Source organism: Pituophis catenifer, unplaced genomic scaffold, assembly GCF_029215685.1.
Source record: "Pituophis catenifer annectens isolate HBS135680 unplaced genomic scaffold, rPitCat1.0.hap2 SCAF_1, whole genome shotgun sequence".
NCBI lineage: Eukaryota > Metazoa > Chordata > Lepidosauria > Squamata > Colubridae > Pituophis > Pituophis catenifer.
In genome coordinates, this window is record NW_027256881.1 from 113,711,875 (window position 1) to 113,739,342 (window position 27,468).

The 27,468-nt window shown below is 36.2% G+C and overlaps 1 protein-coding gene across 1 annotated transcript in view; it reads right to left on the reverse strand.

Moving 5' to 3' along the window:
* The window catches only part of DOP1A (DOP1 leucine zipper like protein A), a 43,656-nt gene extending 23,746 nt beyond the window's left edge, over nt 1–19,910 (reverse strand). The window contains exons 1-13 of the mRNA XM_070932877.1: nt 19,759–19,910; nt 18,937–19,126; nt 17,917–18,015; nt 16,928–17,027; nt 13,858–13,967; nt 12,634–12,742; nt 11,344–11,464; nt 10,363–10,482; nt 8,467–8,581; nt 8,030–8,059; nt 6,403–6,633; nt 3,662–4,295; nt 1,450–1,724 (exon numbers count right to left, since the gene is read on the reverse strand). Coding sequence (XP_070788978.1) covers nt 1,450–1,724; nt 3,662–4,295; nt 6,403–6,633; nt 8,030–8,059; nt 8,467–8,581; nt 10,363–10,482; nt 11,344–11,464; nt 12,634–12,742; nt 13,858–13,967; nt 16,928–17,027; nt 17,917–18,015; nt 18,937–19,126; nt 19,759–19,895 — 2,271 coding nt within the window. The 5' untranslated portion in view covers nt 19,896–19,910. The remainder of the gene's footprint in view (nt 1–1,449; nt 1,725–3,661; nt 4,296–6,402; nt 6,634–8,029; nt 8,060–8,466; nt 8,582–10,362; nt 10,483–11,343; nt 11,465–12,633; nt 12,743–13,857; nt 13,968–16,927; nt 17,028–17,916; nt 18,016–18,936; nt 19,127–19,758) is intronic.
* Nucleotides 19,911–27,468: the final 7,558 nt, after the last annotated feature.

Here is a 27,468-nt window from a genome sequence, read left to right on the forward strand (position 1 = left end):
CATGTATGATGTCTTGAGTGAGATACAAACAGATAAACAAACAATAAATATTCAGCATCTATAATTCAGTCAACTCCCTCCTACTTCAGCTCCTCATGTCACATCCTATAGCCGCGATGGCGAATCTATGGCACATGTGCCAGAGATGGCACACAGTGCCCTCTGTGAGCACGTGAGCCGTCGTCCCAGTTCAGCACCACCGCACATGTGCACGCGCCTCCTGCCAGCCAGCTGATCTTCGGGACTCTGTCGCACATGCGCAGGGGACGGGGTGCATGCAGGGGGCCTCTGTGTACATGCACGGGGCGCATGCAGGGGACAAACACGTGAGGGTGTCGGGGCATGTGCGGGGAGCACATGTGCATGCATGGGTCGCATGCGGTGGGCCGAATGTGCATTGCATTTTGGGGGTTTGGGTGCGCACGCGTGCATTTGCGGGCGCACGCATGCTTTGGGCACTCGGTCTAGAAAAGGTTAGCCATCACTGTCCTATAGTATTCCACAATCCCACTGCCAATTCAGAGGCAAGACTTTTCAAAGAGCAGAGGAAGAAAAAGCCCCAATACATATGTTTTTTTACCCAAGCCTATATAAAGCCCAGAAGTAAACTTTGTGAAATGGTAATTCAAACTAGAAAGTTTTGTATTCCAACTAAACTTCTTAGGGAATTATACTTAATCCTGAATCTCAGCAACATTATTCTGATAAATCTAGTCAGTAAAATAGTAATAATTTTTAATGTGGAGAAAAAAATAGAATAAAATTGTGCACTATCAAGGAAAGGGACAGCTTTAATCATCATCCACATCATCATCATCTCCACAGAACAGGAGATCAGAGTGATTCTCCTCCTGACCCTTTCTCCTCCAGCTCCCCATGAATCCTCAGAAATTGTTCTGGAGATTCTGATGGAAAGTGGGAGGACAGGACGAGGGAGAAAAACCAAGGGAAATTTTGTTTACCTAATGGTACAGATACAGGTGGTCCTCGACTTACGACCACAATTGAGCCCAAAATTTCTGTTGTTAAGTGAGACATTTGTTAAATAAGTATTGCCCCATTTTACGACCTTTCTGGCCACCATTGTTAAATGAATCACTGTAGTTGATATGTTAGTAACCTGGTTGTTAAGTGAACCTGGCTTCCCTTGCTTGTCAAAAGGTCGCAAAAGGTGATCGCATAATGTTGGGATACAGCAATGGTCATAAATATGAACCAGCTGCCAAGCATCTGAATTTTGATCACATGATCATAGGAATGCTACGAAGGTCATAACTGTGAAAAATTGTCATGAGTTATTTTTTTCCCCAGTTCCGCTGTAACTCTGAACAGTCACTAAATGAACTGTTGTAAGTTGAGGACTACCTGTACTGTTCTTGATGCTGATAATACAAGCACTCCAAATCAGCTCTTAACTATTAAAAAAACGTTATGAATGATCTCCCCTACCTTGAAAAAATCCGTCTTTTCAGCCATATATCTGAGGTTGCCTTGAATAAGAGGAGGTCTGATAACGACGGCTACTCTTCCCTGGCTTGGACTCAAAGGCTGCGCTGTTTCTACACCATTCCGGTTTTCTCCAGTGACCACAGCAATTGACTGAGTCAATCCAACTAAGTCCATTATTAAAGAAATAGTAATGCTTTGGACACCAAAATCATTTGCTTGCCTGCAAGCATTCATAAGGGTCTGGAGCCACAAAAGGGGCTGCTCTTGCTCACAATCTGGAAAAAAAAAGAAATATATTTGTATTGTATACAAATATAAATGCATTATATATATATTTACATCTTATTATATTTCATTTACATCTGGATAATATTCTTTCCCTCTTGCTTATCTACTCAACTATCACCACCGCTATATGACTTCATTTATAGTTTTGGGATACCTAATGGGATGGATGATGAAAGAAGCAGCATAATTTTTCAGTTTGGTAACCTTTAATGAAGGGCAAGATGGAAAGGGCATTCAGCTTAGAGAATTCTAATCAGACAATAGTTTGTTTACGGTTAATTATGCCTTTTTCATATAGTACCTTTGCTAGCACCTTAACACGTAAATCTTCGGTTTTGAAACTCACGACCCAAAAACCATTTGTGATAGTAATTAAAGGGAAAAAAAAATCTTATTAACTATTCATTAGACATGTTGTCCTATCTAAAATAGCTTCTTAGTATGTGACCAGCATCTAAATTTGTGATATGTAAAGATTAAACATAGAAGAAACGACAATATAGAAGAGAGAAGTAAAATGGGGCAAATGAATGTACTCGAGGACTATTCTACTTATATCATTAAGACATTCTGCATTCTGATTTACAGATGCTATTAAAAACAAAAGTGTAGCTGGGGGAGGGATTGTGTCTGAATTTTCAGACCTATATGAATAGGTCTATATGAATTTTCAGACCTAGGCATAAAATGCCTTTATTTCATTTCAGGTTTATGATGGACACATAACATTATGGTGCATTGAGCTTTTGCAAATACAGCAACTATAATCTGTTGGAAAAAGCAAAGCCAATATTGGATAATAAAGCAAAGCACAACATATACTGTATAGCAAAAAGTATACAAACTTAAATGGCCGAAAATACTGATGTTAAAACTTGAACATGAGTTCAAAGAAAAACCCAGACTGATTATATAGTATTAAAAACAGAATCAGATGTCACATATAAGAATGGACTTGGAGAAGAAACTGTAGCCATTTTTAAGACTCTAGAACAGCTTTCCACAATTCAGAGACTGTGTAGATTCAACCACAAGAATTTCTAAGTCAACATGGAAAATTATAAAAGAAGTCCTCACATCTGGAAATCCCTGAAGTTAACCTAGAACATGATCAAAGAAGAAAAACTCCTAGATTTCTTAAAGATTAATAAAACTGTACTATTATTAGTCTCCTCCTCTCCATTGAAAAGTTTTAGTTTCAAGTGTATCACCCAAAAGCTTTTCATTATGTGAACGAACCCTTACTCATTGGTCACCCATTAGCAGTTGATGTATGCCATCCAGATTCCACTACAGCAGGGCTACTTATAAATTCAAATATTTTTTTAAAAAGTGTAGCTTGGACTCTGCAGCCAATCAGTCTATTGCAAGGCATAATTTGTAGCTACTATGTTGTGGCAGCAATGTTTGTAATATAGCACCTTGTTTCATTTCTAGAGAGAGACCTGAGTGTCTGGGGCTTGAATAACTGGTTGACTAGGTTTCTGGGTTTGCCCTAAACAGGGGAAAACAGTTTGATTAACAATTAGATTAAATTATGCTTGAGTGGATTAGCAGGTCCAAACAACATACTTCTTTGATTAATTGTGTTATGCAAATCTGACCAATGTCAGTATGTCATAAACATGCACTAAAATGTAAAGATGTGCACTTAACTCAATGTCATGTCATGTGAACTCTGATGGATGCTAATATGCTAAATACACATTAGTCTGGAGCAGACTTCCAATTGATTCTCAAAATTAAGCCTCAGAATCTCTCTTCTATTCTAGTTTCCATTCAAAGGAAACATTGTTTGTCTTTGTTTACATAAAGCAGGGGGGAAAAGCAATGTAGAAATAATCTCCCTCTTCCCGCCAAATCCCAAGGTTCAGTCAAATATATATAAAAAAAAACATTAGCTATCATACACATCATTACTCACCAACATCTGCTTTCTCTGGATGGATTTCAGAGGTATGGTTTCCTTCTGCAATGTAAACTGGAAAACTTGAACATTCAAGAAAGAGCTGACATGCAGCAATGAATGCAGAGAGGTACTCTTTTGGTGTTGTCTTCTTAGCTGTTTTTTTCCCTCTGGATGCATCTCCTTGGGACTCTCTTGTGCACTGTGCAGTCTCTCCTTTCCCTCTTACAAGGTCCTCCTGAATCCCTGTTGCCAAAGGCCGAGACAATGAATTGCTTGGAATGATGTAGAGGTTGATAAATCTGGTTAAAAACTGTTGGACATATTCCAAGCAGCACTGCATTGCAGTCTTTTGAATTGTCATTGTCTTCCCACTTCGAGATCCTGTCCCTTGGGTCAACTTGGACGGAGGCTGTACGATGGTTTCCTCTGAACCCACTGTTGAGGCAGACTCTGTCTCGGAGGAGGCACTGCCCATAAGGGGGATGGCAGGTACTCCGGGACCCCCACTCAACATCCTGTCAATCTCTTCAGTTGTATCTGCTTGGTATTGTACAAACTCAGTAAATCCACTTTCAGATGATCGACTGCTTGGGGGATTTTCTCCATCCTCAAATACATCATTGGGATTTTCTACAGCAACAAGGGGCATCTACTCAAGACAGAAGAAGATTAAGATTTAAATAGCAGATAAAGTGGTCCTTCTCTCTTTTTAGATCACAAGTAAAAGGCAACTGCAAAAGTCTATTTTTTTTCTTATTGTATACTTCTACAACTTATTTTAGAACTTTAATGATCCTCACTTTCAATTTACAAGTCCCACATAAAATTCAGACTGAGGCAATCCTGTTCAATACTATGTGGTCTCTGCATTCTAGAATAACATGAAGTAGGCTGATAACATTTCCTTAAGGAAGTTAATGGCTCATAAATTAAGTAAAATCTCACTGAATTCTAGTGTATGAGAAACTTTGAGTCTGAACTATTTGAATCAAGTTGAATATGACTATTAAATTATTCGATGCACCTTGATAGCAAATTACATCTAAAGTTATATGTTTGAATCTACAGAAGTGTTTAGCACTAGCACTTAGACTTATATACTGCTTCATAGTGCTTTACAGCCCTCTCTATGTGGTTTACAGAGTCAGCCTATTGCCCCCAACAATCTGGGTCCTCATTTTACCGACCTCGGAAGGATGGAAGGCTGATTCAACCTTGAGCCTGGTGAGATTTGATCTGCCAAATTGCTGGCAACTGATGATCAGCAGACGTAGCCTGCAATACTGCATTCTAACCACTGTGCCATCATGGCTCATTTACTAAATCTGAAGCTTTTCTGTTCTGTTTAGTACTAATGCATTATTGTGATTATCTCTCCATATAATTTTATGTAGTTTGCCTTCGGTTTTGCAGGCCACTTTGTCAACAAAGCTTGCCAAAACAAGCTTTTGGAAAAGGTTTCATATTAACTAATAAAAGGAAGGCCTTTATATAATACAGCAGAGCAGTACAATTCCTATACACAGAGGACAAGTAGTGGTGCAGTTCAAGAACCAGATATATTTGTGGCTTCAGAGCCATCGACATTTTCTCCAGAGAAAAAAAAATGATTCAGAGCCTGATCTGATTTTTGCCTAGAGACTAAATGAAATGCTCTTGGCTATGATATAATTCTGTCTTATTTTCCTGCTAATAGTTTCTTCTGTCTTCAACTTTGTTTTTCAACTTATGAATTGACAAAATTAAAATAGGCCAGGCCTGTACTTATGGTTCCATTTATAACAAAATTAACATTTAAAAATATATTCCATCAGTAATCATAACTGTTATCTGACTAAATTAGATATTTATATTTAATAAGTTCAAATATAAAATAATTATGAGCAAGTCAGATTATGCATACTGTTGTTGCTGTTATTATGTTATTTTCAATTTTTATTGACAAAATAAATTCTGTATACACTTCAAATCCCCCCCCCAAATTATTTTTATCTCCCCTCTCCTACTTTTCCCTGTAACTTCAAAATGTTAGACATTGAAAACCGAAGAGGTTAGCAATACTAAGGTTTCGTTATCTTTAGCTTCAAGGAAATGTGGTATTGCTCTATTGGCTGTAAGGGCAGGCAATGACTTCTAAACTTTCTTCTGTTACTAGAGACAGTGAAAACAAGCTTCCAAGCTATGTTGCTGGGGAACATAAGAGTACCCAAGACAGGCTTTAGCACAGAAAATGTACAAACAAGATAAGATCTCAGAGATAGTGATAACCTACCTATTCCTCTCGAACAAGGGTGTCAAACTCGATTTCATTGAGGACCGCATCAGGGTTCTGTTTGACTTCAGGGGGGCGGGGTATGTGTGATCAGGGGGCGTGGCCAGCTCAACATCACTTGTGTCAGAGGTATCTGTGGCAGCCCGAGCGCTCTGCCACCAAAAACGGGCTCCTGAGCTCTGTTTCCAGCTGCAAGGGCCTCCTGCAACCTTCTGCCAGTGAAAACGAAGCTCTGTTTCCACTGGCAGAGGCATTGTGGACCGGTCCCTTGGTGTTTCCAGGGTGGCCCTGCAGGCCAGATCTAAGCACCCTGCGGGCCGGATCCAGCCCACGGACCTTGAGTTTAACATCTCTGCTCTGGAAGATCACTGACTTTCAAACAGTAGAATAATAGTTAAATTGACAACTTACCTTTATATATATATATATATATATAAAGCTACTCTGTAATCTTTAAGCAAAGCAAGAACATTTGCAGAGTTACCTTTTTCTCTTCCCATTCTTTGAGAACATTGTGTCTGTTTGGTAACTGTAGAATACCATCAGTACCGGCAGATAACAGTGGAGGTTGAACTTTGCTAAGAATCTTTGAGCAGAGTTTCAAGGAATCGGTCAGCTCACACAAGTGGAGTGTCTGAAGATGGCTTGTCAGTGCAGAGATCATTCTAAGTAAAAGCTGAGGCAGGTGTTCTGTTTGTATTTCAATATAGGTTTCCTAAAAACAAAATAAAAAGCACATTATTAAATCATCCCTCTTTTATTAATCTAGTGAATTGTAACTACAATGTAAATGTGCAAATTCCAGAAATTGTTTTTTTTTTAAAAAAGAAGTAATATATTAAATTATATTAATAACTTAATCCAGAAGACAGATAACATTTCCAGACTTCTCTTTAATATAGAAAAACCCCACTAAATCTGATGGGTTATAACAAGGGGGACTGGGGACTGGAGGGGCCAAAGCAAATAGACAGGCATGGACACCTTCCAAAACAGGGACTTTAAGAGCAACAGAAACAGATGCTGTGTTGCTTTGACTGATTTCCCTCTCAGTTCCACTCAACACAGTTTAGTTCATTCAAAAAATTCCTGAACTGACGGAGGCTTTAGGAGCCAGGTGAAAACTGAGAAAATGTCAGAAGAATAAAAGGAAAGGGAGGGTCTTTTATTATTTATTATTTATTATTTATTAAGCATGTATTAGATAACAGATATAAGTATAAACATAATTATGAATACATGAAATGGATACAAATAAAAAGAAACATTAGGACAGGGACGGTAGACACACTGGTGCGCTTATGCACGCCCCTTAAAGACCTCTTAGGAATGGGATGAGGTCAACAGTAGACAGTCCAAGGTTAAAGTTTTGGGGGTTTGGGGAAGAAACCACAGAGTCAGGTAGTGCATTCCAGGCATTGACCACTCTGTTGTTGAAGTCATATTTTCTGCAATCGAGTTTGGAATGGTTTACCTTAAGTTTGTATCTATTGTGTGCTCGTGTATTGTTGAAGCTGAAGTAGTCATTGACAGGTAGGACATTGTAGCAGATAATTTTTTGTACTACGCTTAGATCAGATCGAAGGTGGCGTAGTTCTAAGTTGTCTAAGTCCAAAATTTCAAGTCTGGTGGCATAAGGTATTCTATTTCTTTTCAGAAAACTTACATGAAATACAGACTTACTGTATATCCTACACACATTCTTCACATCTATGTACAGATAAATATACATAAATAAACATATTCTAGCACACAAAAGAAATCAGCACAACCTTTTAAAGAATTTTAGAAGTGATGACTTTTGAGTAATTCTCATGCATTTCTTAGACTTTCTTTAAAGCAATGAAAACATTATCTGGCTGATTCTTTCTTCTCAAATCAATATATTGTTCATTGAAAATATGAAAAATTATTCACATATTATAAATATTTTATTTATTCTGTTAATAATAATCACTTGAAAACAGGTTAATAATGGAAATTGACAGTTCAGGAAGGATGGTCTGATACAGCAATTTCCGTTTTCTCACAAGGAATTTTACAAAATGTATACTGTCAGAGGTGCATGCAAAGGATTGTTTTTAATTGAAAAAACAGTAAGAATTCCGTACCTGACAAAGCACTCTCATACTTCTAGTAGGCTTTGAAATGAAAAAGCAAAGAATTTGAAGATAAAAGAAAGATAATAGGGAAAAAGCATTTTCAAGAACTTCCATTAATATATAGTGTTATCCAACAGGTATTTGCGATACATGCAAAAGAACTACTGTTATCTAGCAGATTTAACAAAAAATTAATCTACAGTCAAAGCAGAATAGTAATGAGAAATTTGGAAAAAGAGAAATTACCGTGACAAGAAGTGAAACAGATACTACATGTAAAGAAGTCTAGTCTCCACCTTATAATCTCTAATTGTTAATGCATTCAGAGCCTGCAATATTGTTTATTATCTGATTTAAAGTCAAAGACTTCTCCAGCCCATCTATTTTATAAAACAAAAGACAACTATTAGGAAGACTATAGTCAAAATGAACAAAGGGAATCTTACCAAAGAGACTATATCCAACAAAAAATCAACCAGAAGGCAGAAGTTGGTAAGAGGGAATTCAGCAGGTTCACTAGCACCTCCAGGCACGGCCTGTAATCGAGCATGCAGAGTCCGCCTACGAATTCAAGCAGAGTTTAGGCATTGGTAGCACAGCATCTGCAGGACTAGAAACTGTAAGTAGATGTCTTAATGATTTCTTAAACTATTATTTTATAATGTAATAAACATGGTATTTATTTATTTATTTTATTCAATTTGTATACTGCCCTTCTCCTAGTGGACTCAGGGCGGTGCACAGCCAGAACTAAAACACATATCAATACAAAATTTAAAATTATTAAAAGAATTACATACTTTGGCCCAAATTTAAAACAGTTCGAATTAAAACCCATTGACAAATTAAAAGCTAAAAAACTAAAAAAGACTAAAAAAGGTATATAAGGTATATACTCTTATATATAAAATATAACTCTTTATGTTATAAATATGGTTATTTTTGTTTTAAAAGGCTTATCAATGTTTTATTTATTTATTTATTTATTTATTTATTTATTTATTTATTTATTTATTTATTTATTTATTTATTTATTATTCATATTTCTATGCTGTCCACTCTCCGAGGACTCTGGGCGGTTTACACCAAAGACAGTATACTAAATAGCATATTTATTTATGTATTTGCATTATAGTTTTTAACTTGTTTTTTTATTGGATTGTTGTTTTAGTTGTTGTAAGGTACTCAGAGTCACTTAGGTAAAATGGACAGCCCTACAAATCAAATCAACCGATAAACGACGATAAAGCAGCAGTGTAAATAACAGAACTGTATTTCAGCTTCAAACAGAAAAATAACTCTTCAAATATATTTCTTTAAATCAGAATTTGAAACAAGCAACACGAGAGTTTGTGTTTCTGTTTAATCATTATTATTATTTTCCAGGGTTAGGCTGAATCTCCTGCCCTTTACAAACTCACTATTTTGCAGAGTTCCCTAACTTTCCAGAACAACTTCTCAAAGGGCAAAATGCTGCACCTTGGTGGCGCAGCAGACTAAAGTGCTGTTAAGTAGAATCAGCTGCCTGCAATTACTGCAAGTTCAAATCTCAACAGGCTCAAGGTTGACTCAGCCTTCCATCCTTTCGAGGTAGGTAAAATGAGGACCCGGATTGTAGGGGCAATAAGCTGACTTTGTATAGAAAAGAACACCGCTTAGGGGGGGCCGAAAGCCCTACTAAGCAGGTATATACAAATGTATGAAGGCTATTGCTTAACGCATTGTAAGCCGCCCTGAGTCTCTGGAGAAGGGCGGCATATAAATCAAATTAAAAAAAATAAAAATAAATAAATAAATAAATAAATAAATAAATAAATAAATAAATGTTTTAGCAGGAAGTTAAAAATCACCTCCTGTCATTTTTTTTCCCCAGGAAAAAGATCCCTATACAGAATCATGCTTCATAACCTTCAGCACTGATTGCTAACTTGTGCATCTGAAAGGATCATTGTAGATTAAGCAGACAAACAGACTTTCACATATCCTAAAACCAATGCCTTTCACTAGAGTCAAGTTTATTTTGAAGATCATCAAGACAGAAATTATGTGATAGCATGGTCGGTGCACACTCTCTCAAAAGAATAAAGTAACACCTTCTGCATCAGTCCCTTCTAAAAGACAGATCACAGTGAATATTTGGAATTATGCAGCTTTTCTTTCCTTCAGATAAGAAATGAACCAATTATTTTATTTTCTCAACGAATATGAAACCCTATTTATAAAACATGCGGAAGAGGCCTTCATGCTACAGTAGATAGACAATGGCTAAAATGGAGATGATGATTTATAAAATATACATTTTCAACAGTAATATAAAAACACTTCTATGAAATGTACCTTACCTACAGCATTCTTCAAACCAACGGGCTATATAGTCCCACATATAATAAGGCTCAAAAGAATTAAACAGAAGATTGGCAGTTTTAATCAGCTCTGCTGTTTTCTTATTTTCCCTCAATTTGCTGAAAGAAAAGCACAACAGCTCAGTGAAATATGTACATAGTCAACCATCTATATTCCTAATTCAAATGTATTTCTTTGTTACTTAACAGCAAAGTTTCATGATATCACCATCCTTTCCTTCCGAGTTTTCTGGCTCTCTTTCACTTTTACCATCTTTTCCACATAGGACATTTCATAATACTTCTATATTTAAAAAAAAGCATTGAATAAAGTGTGCAAAATAAAAATGTCTGCTGTCCGCCACGAACTTCCTGGAACTCATGTGTAAGAAAGTGGCTGAAGAAGTTGAAAAAAAATACTCTTTTGCTGATAACAATTTTTCAGCAGTCCCACATTCATTTAACTTCATGAAAGTGACAAGAAGTAAAGGAAATACCAGCAGTGGTAGCAAAGCATTAAAGCCCAAAAGAGCACAATAAGGTGGCAGAAAACCAGAGAGAAGTAGGATCCTTACTAATGACTTAGGGTACTTTATAATATTAGCCAACCATTACTGTGTAAGTGTAACCTGATTAATCTGGTTTGTATTCAGAAGCTAACTGGGGTCTGGTTAATATCTGGATTGGGGACCACCTGGAAATATCGGAGCTGCAGACTCAAGTAAGAAATCAAAACACATCTCAAAAGAAGGCAATGGCAAATCTCCTTGTGGGCCAAGGAGGAAAAATGTCAGGAAAAATTGTCCAAAATCCACAATGATCACTCCCCAATTTTCAGCATACTTCCTCCCCCCACTCCAAATCAGCATGGAAGCCGGCTATTCGCAGAAAACTAATTAACAGCAGCATTCTATTCCTGGGAGAAACTGAATGATTAGGGTTATGGCAGCAATTTCTTTCTACCCCCCTCCTCCTAATCACCTGCTTAGTTGAGTATGATCCTTACTGAAGGAAGACTCCATCTGAAGATCCAGTTCCGCTTTGCACTGTGTGTATAATGTCCTAAATACTTCAATCAATACATCTTCTAATATTACAGGTCCTAAAGAACAAGGGAAAGAATTGCAATTATATTGATAAACTATCTGTATTTTTATTGTTATTAACAAATTTCCGGAAATCCTGAAGAGATTTGATCAGCATATTTTCTTTTACTGCAGTTGAAGTGCTGAGAAAAGAATATTTGCACTATAAAGTTGATTCTTACAAGGAAAACAAATAATTGTGCATTCACTGTATGAATATTTACTAGTTTATGTCTCATTGATTTCAATTACTAAATGTAATTACTAAGTGTGCTAAGTGAAAGGGTCCACTGACATAATTGCAAAGTGTTTACATACATTTTATTTCAGGCACTTATGTCACTAATACTATAGCAATAGCAATAGCAATAGCAATAGCAATAGCACTTAGACTTATATACCACTTCATAGTGCTTTTACAGCCCTCTCTAAGCAGTTTACAGAGTCAACATATTGTCCCAACAATCTGGGTCCTCATTTTACTGACCATGGAAGGATGGAAGGCTGAGTCAACCTTGATACCTATGATACTAAATGACTGGGCAAAATAATTTTTACACTAATAGCTGGAATAAAAATGCTCTGAAAACTGTTGAAAATTGATATTTTGGTATTGGAAGTACAATGCACTAATAGGATACCTATCATTGTGTTTGTTTTATGAATTCTTAACATTTGCATATTACCATCAGTACTTAATCTACAATCTTGGTTATCCCTAGTGCCATTTTTCTTGTATTACTTATATGATGTGTATTTTTACTGAGAGTTTACCCCAAATTTTCCTGCTGATGTATCTCGCTTCATTTACATCCCTACAGTGCTAGACAGTTGTTAGATCCCCTAATAATTTCCCATGATTGTTACATAAGCACAGTTTTAATCTTTCCCAGCACTCCCCTGGACTAGCATCAACTTTTCTACTCTACTCTATGACAATAACTCTGCACCACCAATTTACACGGTAATAGGTTGGCAACAGCATTTGAAGACAGGACAAAAGGAGCAGTAATTTGGACGACAAGAGGTTAGGAGGAAAGGCTGACTATAAAATCAGGATTACTGTTTCATTTATAATGTATGAACACATGTACTTGGAAAGACCAAGCTAGTTTTTTTTTATCTAGGATCCAGTCTAATTCCACATTTGCCATATGCTCAAACACACAAATTAATATTTAGTTACCTAGCTCAGGTTTGTCCAGTAAACTGATAAGAATCCGAAAAGGCTTTAGATCTTGCATCAATGTGCTCTCTTCGCTATGCACATTGACTTGCAGAATTCCCACCATAGCCTGTAAGAGAAGATACTTTAAAATCAAAGCATTTTTATGCATTTATGAGAATTTAGGCTAAATACAAGGTCACATATAAATCTGGTTAATGGGAAGAAATCCATGGAAGGAATATGACATAAGAAAGGGTTGTGGAAGACAGTTACTTATTCCCTTTTTCCTTTGTGCCTCCCCTACTGCCATTCACACTTCACAGGGCTGTCAGTGAAGACCACCTTAAAACTACCACTGGTGCAAAATGGAGTTGCCTAGATGCTTACTGGATAATCATGGCATTGCCACATTATCTTTCGGTTTTGGGAGCTGCACTGGTTATTTGTTTGTTTCCAAGTGCAATATGAAGTACTGATTAATATTTGTAGTCTTAAATGTCTCAGGGCCTGTGTAATTTAGAAGCTACCTATTCCAAGTGAATTCTGCCCACCCAATCTGGTTGAATAAAGTGCCTGCTAAAAGTTACATGAGACAGAGAAGGTGGCCATTTTGACAGCTCCCTTCCCTTGAAACAACTTACTCCCCAGGAAAGTTTGGCCCTCATTCATGGTTTCCTATAGAATAATTAAGATCTGGATTTTCCAGTAGTCCTATGATATTTAAACAGCTACACAAAGATCTGCACCATTATTGTTGGTACTGTTGTTGTTATTGTAATAGTTATTACAATACTATTATATTGCTATTTTTATTGTAGTCTGGTTATTTTATGCAGTGTCTACTCTAGAACTTCTTCAGTAAGCCAGTTTATAAATCTAACAAATATATTTGGGGAAGAGCAAAATCCATCATGATCTTCCTCAGTAGGAGATCTTGCTGTGCGTTCATCTTTTCTGTTTATAGAACCTGTTCTTTGGTGTAGGTGTATTTTGAATACACTCATGGCATTCTTGGGGACTGAACTGTATAGTGTATCCCAACAACTCTAAGACTATTCTGTGGGAGAAGGATACTTTATATATCACATTACATAACTGACAATCCATGTTCAGTTTAATCTGATTTGCCAAGATTTATTCCTGATGCTATAGCAAAAAAGCACACGATGAACAACTTCAGCACACAGAAAGTAATACAACACAGATATATCTTTGTCTGCCCAACATACATAAACGTATTACCTGAACTAGCATTTCCTTAGAGAATGTATTGAAGTAGTATGTTGCATGCTCTTCAGGATTACTATTTCGTGTACTTCTAGGTCCTGTAATAGCCCCATTGTTATCAAAACCTTCAAGCAAATAAAAACAAAAGCCCAATCAATGCTATGCTTAGGCAAACCAAGAACAAGGAACAGGGAGCACAAGATCTGAGTTATGAGAACTCACCATTTTGCCGTCCAAATAATGTTGGCAAGAGGAAAGACCATTTTAAGTTAAATTTAATAAAAGGAAACCAATTTAATAAGAGCAAAATATAAGGCTTTTTTTATCTATAAAGATTCCCAAATGCCAAAGTTAATTTTATGAAGACTCCATGCTTTTATTTCACAAGGATTCAAGTCACTGAAATAGTAGCAATTTTGCAAAATGCACATGCACCCATATATTTATGAACATGTAAAGTATCTGAATTCTAAAGGTGCTTTGTGGATTACTTTGCCCTAACTCTTACAAAAATCCTGCAATATGTAAATGTACTATAGAGAATAATAAGACTGTAGATGACATATAATGGGGAACTGCTTCAGATCAACAAATTAAGGAACTACACTGCTAAATATTATATGAATATAAAATCATATTGTTGTATTGTATTGCTTTGTATTATATTATTTTACATGATGCCTAGAGCCTCTGGAGTAAGGTAAGTTAAAAATGCTATCAATACATCAAATAAAAAATAGTTTGGGGAGAAGAGCTAAATCCACTGTCATCTTTCCCAACAGGTGATATTGTTCATGTACATAAGTCCATAAGACATCTCCCCTCTTTGTGTGTGTGTGTGTGTGTGTGTGTGTGTGTGTGTGTGTGTGTGTGAGAGAGAGAGAGAGAGAGAGAGAGGGAGGGAGGGAGGGAGGGAGGGAGAGGGAGGGAGAGACAGAGACTCATGACATTCTTGGCAGCTGAACTGTGGGGTATTTATTTATTTAATATATTTGTATGGCAATTCATTCTGTAGCACAACTCTGGGTGCATTACAACCACAGTAAAACTACAAAACTATAAAACTACAGGTAGTCCTTGACTTGTGACTGCAACTGAGCCCAAAATTTCTATTGCTAAGCGAGACAGTTGTTAAGTGAGTTATTCCCCATTTTACAATCTTTTTGCCACAGTTGTTAAGTGAACACTGCAGCTGTTAACTTAGTAACACAGTTGTTAAATGAATATGGCTTAGTCATTGACTTTGCTTGCCAGAAGGTCGCAAAGGATAATCACATGACCCCAGCACATTGCAACCGTCATAAATATGACTCAGTTGCCAAGTACCTGAATTTTGATTACATGACCACAGGGATGCTGCAACAGTAGTAGTAGTAAGAGTGAAGAGGAGTCACTTTTTTCAGTGCTGTTGTAACTTTGAACAGTCACTAAATGAACTGATGTAAGTCAAGGACTACCTGTATATTGTCTCACAAGCACATACAATTTCCAAGTTATTGCCAGTTAATGGAAATCTTGTTGACAAAATCAATCTAGCTACCATATACATAATTCAATACAAGATTGGTATTTCGAAACTGGAAGTCTTTGTGCATGAAATGGCTGAACATGAGAAAGCATTTAATTTACATGGTTACAGAACAAGGCCTCATTTTATAATCTTTAAAACTATTGTTTAGATTTGTCATCAGAAATGAGCTCAGAAATTCTGAGTTGTTTCAATCCAAGAGTTCTATTCTCCTTTGGTTCAGTCTTGTGATTAAATTAGAGACTGCATTTTGAATGAACTGAAGTCTCCCAAGTGGGAAGAGATGATCCCGTAAGTACCAAGCCATGTAGGATTTTAAAGGTGACGTCCAGCACCTGGAAGCAAATTGGTAGCCAATGCAACTATGGGAGCAATGGTGTTACATGCACCAAACAATCTGAGCCATTAACTACCCACACAGCTGCAGTGACACTCCCCTGTTATTTCTGAATGGGGGAGGGGGGGAACCCTCTAGGAACGGGATAAATTTATGTCTGAACAGCAAACCCAATAGTCTCTATTAAAAAGGTTAGGCTCAGTAAATGAAGTGGTAGAGGAGGGTAAGAAGCAGGCATGTCAGAGGGAAGAAAGTAAGAAATGATACTGACAGAGTATTGAGGACCATTGGGACTCCCCAACAAACCTGACAATGTTGGTCTCCCAGTTAAAAGCTAGGAACAATTCTAAATCTGGAAGAGACTTCACTCAACCTAGCACCCACCAAATATGCTGGAATTATTCCCGGTCAGCATAGTCAATTTCTGTGAGGATTCCAGACTGGGAAAGGCTAATCTAATAAAAGTATCCAAAAATTATACCTCTAAAGTCTGTGTAGAGAAAGCAGAACCTGGAACTGGAATAATTACCATATCAAGCAAGTTTTTCACTATTAATAAGGTCTCTTTTGCACAAATTTAATTTGGGAAGATAACTAAATATGTTAATGATGATTTTTTTGTGAAAATTTTAAATGCATTCTTTAAACTATTTTTGATTTTGAAAATAATGAAACAGAAAATTTGCAGAATATGTAGCTCCAATTGCAAACAGTTACAGCAGCCATCTCCCAACAATAAGATGATTAGAAATTACGTGGCCTATTATATTTTCTATTAGTAACAAAAACTGGTGTGTGTATATATGTGTGTGTGTGTGTGTGTGTGTGTGTGTGTGTTTGTGTGGAAGTGCACATGTGCCTGCCTTTGAATCAATTTTTGACTCATGGAGACTACCAAGTCAAGTCTATATGGTTTTCTTGGCAAAAGTTTTGGAAGTGGCTTGTCATCTCTTTTTTCCTAGGCTTCAGACAAAGTGATTGGCTTTGTGCCTAAGGCGGGACTAGACCTCATGATCTATTGTTCAACCACTATACCAATGGCTCTTATTGATTCAATTATTTTGCATTAGTGTTCATATGTTAAATAGTATTCTTTGATTTTTCATTAAAATCCCGTACTTTTGTTTAGGATTTTTTGCAGATTGAAAAGCAGATTGCACATTTCAAATACAAATGATATATGCATAGATATAAATAAATATATAAATCCTATAACCTACCTAGAAGCCAGGCATAAAGCCTCCTATTGAGTGACATGTCTCTGCGTAGCACTACATGAAGAGATGCTGAAAGAATTCGGATCATGTCTGGGCGTGTTGCCTAAAATTGGGAATGTCACATTTAAACAAGTGTCGCATTCAAAAACTTTATTATATGATGGAAATATGATTTTCTACTTCACTTTCAAGTACCAATAGAAATTTATATGGGCTACAATTGAAATATGAATGCATCTTTTTTATCTTTAGTAACAAGATATAGATGAAAATATCATAGCCCCCAAGTACAAGACTTAAAAATAATTAGCATGAGAAAAGACATATTTTTCTTCTTACCCCACAAGGTTAAAGCAAACCTGAATAGTCAAGTTTACATAATCTAAGCACAGACACTGATTCAAAATACCAAAAGCAGTTTTCAACAGTAAATTTCCAGAAATGAAATTAAACAACGTGCTATAAAATGTAAAGTGGTCGAACATGCTCAGTTATATAAGAAGCAGCTACTGAAGCAGCCACAGCAACCTAGAAAAAGATTCATCTGCTTTAATGATAAGAGCCATTTCCCATGTTTTTCTGTACATTATGAAGCATCAATTTTGAAGAATTTGTAGTGTCATTTTTATACTAGAAATGTGACTAAGAAGCAGGATGGCTGGAGTAAACAGGATTATATTTTTCCATGAAAAAGCATGGCTCTGGAATGCCATTTCCAAAGCACAGCAGTCTTATGAGAGCTGTCTTCTTTAAGATACAATGGATTGCCACCAGAAGAAGAAGGAACTCTTTGATTTCCAATATGCTATGCATCTATAGAATTTTGAAAGGAAGTTTTAAATACAGGAGATAGAAGTCTAGCAACTGAAGAGTTGCTGTTTCCCACTAGAATATTATGCAGATTTGGGAAATTTGAACAAAAGAAAACTGAAATTTTTATTTGTGGGTAACATATCAGTACTTCACTCAATAAAGATTCGGAAGTACTTTACCTGACTCATGTGGAATGGAAAACAGAATAATATGAGATCAAGTGTGCTCCTCTGTACCAAGACACTGGAATCCTGCACTGAAGTGCTTACTGCTTCTACCTGAAATGAAATTGCCATTAGAAAGGAGCACAGATTAATAATGCTATTTAATTACTTTTCTAAAAACTGCACTTTTACGCAAACATTAGATACTTGTAATCCCTATTCAGACAATTTTTTCTTCCAATTTTCTCTCTATGCATGGAATGATACACCTAATTGTGCATTCCTCTGTTTCTGTAGACTGTATTTTGGCTTGTAAATGCCGGTATATAAACCTATACATGGATGCCCAAAAGCTGTTGAGGAAAAGGATAGCTGCATTACATAAATCAGGAAATAAGCCATTTGTAAGAGAGAAATCAATAAACTGAACTGGCTCAGTGCCAAAGGTCTGATTCAGAAGGAACGGAGATTTCACCAGCAAGGAAAATATATGAACTATTAGAAGTATCCCCTTCTCAGACCAAAAATACTATAAGTAATAAGATATGCACAATTTGAAAATAATTCATAAGAAGTGCTCCTGTCCTTGTACAAGTGTGAGCTAAAACATGAGTCTCACTCAATAAATAAACAATTATTTTTTACTCTTCAGTTTTGTAATAATGAGTCAAATATAACCAAGGAACAAAGTAATCAAAATTTGTATAATATAGGTCCTTAATAAGCCCTTTGCATTCTTGGAATAGTATTGGGAATTGCCCAGTAATCCGTGGGACATATATGAAGAGGAAACCATCACTTACTGGGGGATTTGGCAGGAGGGAGCACAGAAGAAGGCGTTATTTGTGACAAGTCTCCAGCTATGAAACTGCTTTGAGAGTGGCCTTTCACTTATAACATTAGTAATATTACTATGTCTATATAGGAGCCACCACGGCTCCTATATAGACATTGTTTCTTTATGCAATGATTACATCAAAAAAATTAGGAAGGCAAAGAACCAAGAGTTATCATTATGGTTTCATAAACATTTACCATTAATTCAATGTCACTGCCTATGATATAGAGCTGATCCTCCATAGAAAGCTTCCTGTTTAGATGGGAGAGGACGTAAGTAATGCCAGGCAGCCGAATTGCAGGACTAGTAAGAAGACTACCCCACAATGCACTGTAGAAAGCTGATTGGTCCACTGCTGCAGCAACTTTCTCTAGTAAAGTGTTAGTTCTGGAACACAAGCAACAATAAAGGACAAAATAAAAATCCAGGAAGGTTCAAAGCAAACAAGAAATGATGCGTCTAGAGAAGGCTTTTTTCATGTGGAATGTATTGGGAAGGTAGGGCTAATATTAACTTCTTCCTTTGAAATTCTCCTGTATCTTTTTAGAACCAGATGCATAATGTATTTTATTTGAGAGGATTAAGAACTATTTCTTATTGGAAACAAATCTGTGACCAATTTAAATGTTAGAATAATCCAGAATTCTAAACAATAGATATCGAGGTGGAATACACTATGAATTATGATTCAGATAGAATGCTAAAGTAACTACACGTAGGTGGCTTTTCTTGCTTGGCTGGTCCTGCATCAATTATAATGAATCGGGACTGAACCTTTTGTTTCTTATAAAAGTTAGGCACAACAGATTTTTCCCAGTTCAATCAAACAGAATCTGAATACAAGAAAGAAGGAAAACAGTTTGATGTGGAAGCTGGAACTTCCAATAGTTTTTTAAAGACTTATGCACCAAAATCTTTGATTTTTTTTCCTTCAGAAAGTTAAGTTTCATATCATAACCAATTAAAACAAGGAAGATAAGTTTTGGTAACAATAACATTCCATTATTCTTCAGCCTTACCTTTCATAATACTCAGACCCCTCTTCCAAACCAGGAAGGATCCCGGTTAACAACCCTTGCAGGCCTGGTTTCAATGTTTTGCCCAAAGGAAGGTAATACATTTCATACAAGCTGAGCAATGCTGGCTTAACAGACATTGCAGCATTAGCAAGAAGAGGAAATAGGCCAGAACTGTAGAAATATACAAGCAAACAAAACAAAACAAAACAAAAAACACAGAGGTCAGTGTCACAGGTATGAAACACAAAACTGCTTTGTATACCAGTTCATTGATATATTGTAACGTGTATTGTGGTTGTGCAGTCCGTACATAGAATGGAGCTTCTAGTTGCATACGGTGCAACTTTAGATCCATTTGAGTAACTCCAATAATAACTGCAGTGCAAAAGACTACAAACAACCTCTCAATTTTCTTTTTCTGTTAGACAATCGCTACACAGTAACTGATCATATAAGCTCACTTAATAGTAGAATTGTAGAATCATTTAATTATAAAATCATGTATTAGGCTGCTTTCTTTTATAGCCATATTAGTAGTTATTGCTTGCATAATACATAGTTATTGAAAAATTCATATTTTATATTTTGCACAATATATTAAATCATAAGCTAATGAATAAGATGCACAACATGCCATATAAAGTCCCGAAAGTTTAACATTAACCAAATTTCATCTGTTGGTTGAGAGCAGCAATTTAAACTGCTCTGGTTAAGAGTACTATATGAATATAGTCACCGACACACAAAATATATGAATATACTATACAGTAGAGGTCCCCAATCCCTGGCTCGTGAACGACACAGGTCTGCAGCATGCAAAAGGGCGGCATGCCATGGGACACGCAAACAAGTGAAGCCCCATCTGCGAGATGTAGGCAGCACTGAAACCACACCCACCCCCTTCCAGTCTGTGGAAAAACCTCTCTCCACAGAACTGGTCTCTGATGCCCAAAAGGTTTGGGGCCACTGCTATAGAGTGAAAAGTGGATTAATTGGAAGGAGAAGATGTGTTTGAAATATCTGTTAAATCAAAGTGTACAATATGATAATTCCAGGCAAATACTTTTGTGCAATTATATAATTGATATGAATCACAGTGAAAAAGTGGTTCACTGAATGAGGTCTGGTAAATCGAGAGAGGGAGGGAGGGAGGAAGGAAGAGAGAGAGAGAGCTTGCTTCAATCTGTAAATTTCTAGTTGATGTTTATATAACTGTCAGTTCAGTACAATGGGAACTGTAATCAAACACATTGAGAATGTGGTTTTACAGTATGGAGTATGCAGTATGGAATATGGAGTATGTAGAAAATTTTATTACAGTAAAAGCTGTTTGACTAAAATAAGACCTCGATTGAAATGTAATTTTACTTACCTGTACAAGAAGAGATCTTTGGCCAGGCGCTTGGGGCCAATGATTTTGAAAACAATCTCATATGTCTCCAGGGCCTTCCGATGCACCCCACCAGGCAGGGCAGGATGAAGGCATTGTGCAAGGCGCTTCCCTATGGTCAGCTTTTTAGGTACAACTTGGTACTTCGCATTATTTTGAAGAACCTGACAAGAAACATTGTTAGATCTCTTGGAAGGTATTGCAAAAGCTTTAGTCAGAAAACGATTTATCGGATTAACAAGCCTGAAAGCAAATTTTCTGAATATATGGTATCAAGCAAATCATGATGCAGTAAGAAAACCAATTCTTGACTGTAGATGCTCAAAAGTTCTTATTTAGCAAACTGGCTTTCATTCCTTTCTTTCACATTTACATACAAATATTTATTTACATATTAATAATATGCAAAAATAGTCTATTATTTGAGATCTGTATCTGTACAGAGGTAGGATTTTTACTTACACTAATGTCATGCTAGCAGAAGTGCATTCATTAACTTCCTCGCCCCCTCAGGCTCCCTGCCCAGTGCATTAAAGCATCTGTAAGACCTCTTCCTGAATAGAATACACTATATTGTGGCAACTGAGTGGAAAGAATCACCCCCAAAGATCAGGCATAAATTCTGCTCTTACTTTCCTTTTAATGATTTTTTAAATGTGATCTAATTCTGGGTTTTATTTAATTGACCAAACTAAGTAATAATTTTAATTAGCAATTTTATGATGTTTGTGTGTCTATATTTTTCCTGACTGTACACCGCCTTGAGTCCTACGGGAGAAAGGCGGTATAGAAATATAATAAATAAATAAATAATAAATAAATAAATAAATATGTACTATATAAAAACAAGTGTCAGATTTTGTCTGGTGTAACAATTATAAAATGACATATATAAACTACACAGAACATTTTACTCCAATTTCATCAAACAACAGCCTATAACAATAAAATGAATTTCAAGTTTTTTTTATTCCAATGCATATTTTCCCCCTTGATCAGAGGGCCTTTCCCATCATACCTTATTTAGCTTTCCAAGAGATGAAATCAAATCAGCCCACTCACTAGAGTACTCAAAGCTTTTCAGAGCCTTGTCAACAGCTGCTACATAGTTCCTGTACTTGGAATCACCCAGCAGCTCCAGCTCCTCTGCATTCATCCTCCTGTAGGATCCCACCAGAGATCAATTTGCAATGCATGTAAAAGTATTAGCTGGAAAAGACAGATTCATATTTCACCCATTTTAAAAAACTTGTCAAAATAATAATAACAAGTAGTTACTGCACCCTGTTGAATATAATTACCATGAAATCTGCAAAAATATTAGCTCATTTGAAGCAAGAGTGGAAGGAATTCAGTTTTAGACCTTCCACATGCTCATCTTCAGGCAACCCCCCCCCTTTTCACCCTTTGTGAAAAGTGTGACTATATACATGTTATTAATAAGTGAATAAAATACATAAGTCACTCCTGGGGACTTGGAATATCATCCTGGATATGATATGATTTGTGGAGCAAAGGGAAGGATTGTATACAGTGGGCAGAGACACCTTTTCTGACTATAAATTCTGCTTTGAATGATGATCCAATTTTTAATATTTCACGGAATCAGGAAACTTCTAAAGCAGGGGTGCCAAACTCACGTTGTCATGGCGGTGTCACGTGACGTATCGGGACTTTCCCCCCCCTTCGTTAAACTGGGTGAGGGTGGGGCCAGCACGTGACACATCTGGCCCGCATTCCGCGAGTTTGACATCCCTGTTCTAGAGAATGAATGGATACAGTATTGTAAGCTTCCCAGAGGCACACAATATGGAGAGGGGTGTCAAATAAATTTAATTAATAAATAAAAATATATTAAAATCTCTGTAGCCCTCTCTCTGTTGACCCTTCTTTCAATTTAAAATAATATCAGATTAATATATCTAGAAAGTAGATCTGGAGGGTTGTTTCAAAGCTTCAGGAGAAACTCATCGAATTAGAAAATAATTGATACTCCAATAAGAAAAAGAAAGTAATATTTTTATTGCTAATCACAAATTTTTAATTGCTAACAAAATCATCAGGACTTTTAAATTATTTGTTAACATTATTATAGCTATTAGTCTTCCAACTTCTAAACAATTTGTTTGGATTTTTATATATTTTCACATATTTCACATATAGTTTCACATATTTCACACATTTTATTGTAACACTATTTTCAAATCTGTTTATTTACAATATTCTATATGTTACTGCAAGACATTTTTCTGGTATTAGTAAGTGCATAATAACAGGCATCAATAAAGGGTTGCAAACTTGTTACTCCTTGTAGGAACACTTTCTTGCTTTTGCAAGAAAAGGAATCAACTTGAAGTGTTCCAACAGTAGCTGGATCATCATCATCTTAATCATTTAGTATCTTTACTATGGCTCCAATAAAAGAGAGAGGATACATCTCTCTTTAACAGAATTGCTCCAGTGACAGAATTGCTAAGCAGATATATCTGCAACCAAGGTATCATTTTCAAATAGATGTTGCAAAAACTAATTTTACACCTTGGTAATAATCCAGATTTAGCATTAAGAAAGTGTGAAATAAAGTATCATGCAGCTATAAAAACTAAAAATGTACTGAAAGAATCCAAAAAACCCTGGAAGAATCCAAAGCCTTAATTCATCAAAGCACAACCAAATGAAACGCAGAAAATAAAACAGACTATGTAAAACAACAAACCAACTTTGAATTGCACACTATTGGTAGCTTTTTAGCAGTCAGATAGCAATAGCAATAGCATTTAAGACTTATATACCGCTTCATAGTGCTTTACAGCCCTCTCTAAGCAGTTTACAGAGTCAGCATATTGTCCCCAACAATCTGGGTTCTCATTTTACTGACCTCGGAAGGATGGAAGGCTTAGTCAACCTTGAATTTATATGCAGATCATGATTTAAGACCTACTAAAGTGAAGATATTACTCCACAAATGAAATGGGCAATTTTTTTTTTAGGTTCAATCAACTTGGAAGAGACATTTCCATTATCAACACAAGTTTAGGGTAGGAGAGAAAAACACTTCATTACTGTATTCAAAATTGTACTTGTGCAATTTTGAATACAATAGTGTATTCAAAACTACACCAGCTACTCTGTCAAATACTTGAATAATTAGCTGTGTCTACACATGACATGAAGGCCCACCAGTAAGATGGCCAAGTTTTATCTTCCAATCTATGAGTTTGAAGAAAAGTATGCTGACATAAATTGCACTGCCCTCACAAGCCTGGCAAGAGGCACTGTCCATTTTATTTTAATGCACTACAAGTTAAGGAAAATGATTGATGGACCTCCTTGGCTTGGTTTCCCATTCTGCCAAGTGTCAACCTAACACAACTGTTTTTTTTTTTTTTAATTTGATTTATATGCCGCCCTTCTCCGAAGACTCAGGGCGGCTTACAATGTGCTCAGCAATAGCCTTCATCCTTTTGTATATTTATACAAAGTCAGCTTATTGCCTCCACAACTGGGTCCTCATTTCACCTACCTTAGAAAGGATGGAAGGCTGAGTCAACCTTGAGCCTTGGCGAGATTCGAACCCTGCAATAATTGCAGGCAGCTGGTCTTAATAAGCTTAATAACAGGGTGCCTTAAACCCCTGTACTACCAAGGCTCTTATTGTTAACTGTTAACTGTTAACTCATGCAGGTTAACTGAAGACTTCACATGGGACTTTCAGGTAAGCAGGCCAGCAAGATGAGAACTATGGGTGGGTGACATGGGTGGGTACTTAGAAACATGGGTGGGAGGGCAGGTACTACAAGCAGGCACTTTGGAGTGCAGGCAGGTGTGCAAGTGAGCAGAAAAGTGGCAGGGACAGGAGTGACTTGCAGGAAGCCAGGAGGGAAGATCAGAAACAATCACATAACTGTGGGATACTGCAAGTATCATAATTGCAAGTCAATTGCCAGGTATTCAAACACCTATTGAATACCCACAGGGATGCTGCAATGGCTGCAACCATATTGTTCATGCATGCTTCATTGCATCCATTGGAGAAAAATGTACCAAGGAAGAAGGAAGGCCAACTTTAAAACCAGAACAGTTAAAGACAACTTTAATCTACCTCAATTCTCAACTGGAGATGAAATTGATAGTCATAAATACAACAAATTTTTTAAAAATTGGTTATTGGGGTATACTCATCTTGCATTTATAGGGATGTGAGGATAAGCCCTGTCTTAACTGTATTACAATGAAAAAAAATTGTCACATCAATCCATATGTCAGGAATGGTTCTCTTTTTAAACTTCTAATGTCTCCTAGAGAAGGTACTGTACAAATAAAATTGTGGGTTTTGGGAACATTTTTGTAGCTTTCTGGGAAGCATAAACAATATTCTTGGTCCCATAAATCTTTCAGAAACTTAAAACATCTATTTTACCCTCAAACACCCCCATCTATAGCCTTTGGTTCTGGAATGTGGTTCTCAAATCTATGGAATTGTGCACATCTAATTAAGATGTGTTCTTTTATGTCTTTTCTCCTAGACCACATAAATTCTCCAGATTCCTCTGCCGTAGAGATATGAAGGAAAAAAAGACATCATCGCAATATCATAAATGTCAAATGGAATCTATAATGTTCTGAGGAAACTGGCAAACATTTTCTACAACTGCATTTAAATAGCTGAACTGTTGAAAAAATAAAGTGAACTGTAATCTCAAAATGAACCATTTTCTCACCCTGATTCTTGCATCTGGGATCATTATTTCTCAGAGATAAAGCAGATCTTGCCCTTTTTATTGCATTTAATCTATAGAACCGAAGAATACACTTGAAATCAATAAATATACTGACAATTTGGGTTATCATTGAATATTAAAAAACCATTCAAACAGCAGGTAATTCTATAATTAACTACCATTCTATATGGCAATGGTTCCTGATTTAGAGATTCTTAAACAAACTCATATAACTGCCAATGGGCTGATTGTTACATAGACATTTCACACTCAAAAGTAATATAATTTTGAATAGCAAATATAACCTTTCTTATTTTAGGCACAGGTGATAGTTCTTGTAACCCACTACAATTCACAAAGGCTTGTGAATTGTACACAAGCCTATTTTATAACTTCTGAATATTGCCTTTAAGAAATGGAATAACTATCATCAATGAAAGCACTACTATAGAAGTTATTCTTCCACAAGTGATTGTATAACAGAAACCAAAATAATACTGTAGATGTATGGCAACATATATGTAACTATATCACCCTCTGATATGATTCTTATTATAGATAACAATGATTGAACATTTTTATATAAAGGAGATAAGCTATACATTTTAATGAGTTCGCAGGTTTTATCTGTCATTTGAAATGTTATACTGAATAATTCCATTTTTTTTCTGTAAAGAAAATTCTAGTTACATTCCACCTGGTCATATAGTAAGAAAATTAGATTTTTCTAGATGCTATGATCAAATAACAAAATCAAAACTTTATTCAGCGCATGCTAAATATTCCATTTGGTAAAAGAATAAAAATAAGTGATGCTTCACAAAATGAATGAAAACATTTTAATTATTAAGAATACAGTAGTAGTGCGATATTGATATAGCTGAAAAATTCAGGATAGCATGTTATAATAAACTGAAAAAGTCAATATTTGAACTCGTCTGTGTTCAGGTAGCCTAAAAATCTAGACAGGAGCACATAATGAAGCTGCAAGTGTAACTCAATTTACTTTCAATTTTATTAAGGTCCATCCACATTAGTAGCCTGGCTGATTCTGCTTTCTGAAGCATCTTTTACATCTTTATCATTGTGGCATAATATTGCCTTTTAATTTAATAACAAGGGGTGTTTCTGTTTGTACATTTTGCTCTGTTTCTGTCACTCTAAATCAGACTCAGATTCCAATGTTGGCCTGCTCTTGATGGAATAGGCAAACACACTCATTGTAGCAATAACTCCATCCCCTAGCCAAAATGCTGTAAATCATTTAAATATAAAATCATCAATGCCTGGCTCTGTTTCACAGTCATGATTCTATTTATATTGTGTTGCCATGTTTTTGCGTTGTCCATCATTTCTAAAGCAATAAAAGGCTTTCTGTCCTATGAAAGAATTGATAAAGAGCAAGGCAGGCAAATTGAAGCCCTCGATCTTTTTTGCAGAAGTCACTGGAGTCTCCTCTAATCATAATTGCTGAAAATGGGTGATTTTGAGAGGAAATATGCAAAAACATATGTCTTGGTAGCCAGGATTACCCATACATGTCATATATATTTATTAGCAATGATTTAATTAATATATGGGATCTAGTAATATAGAATT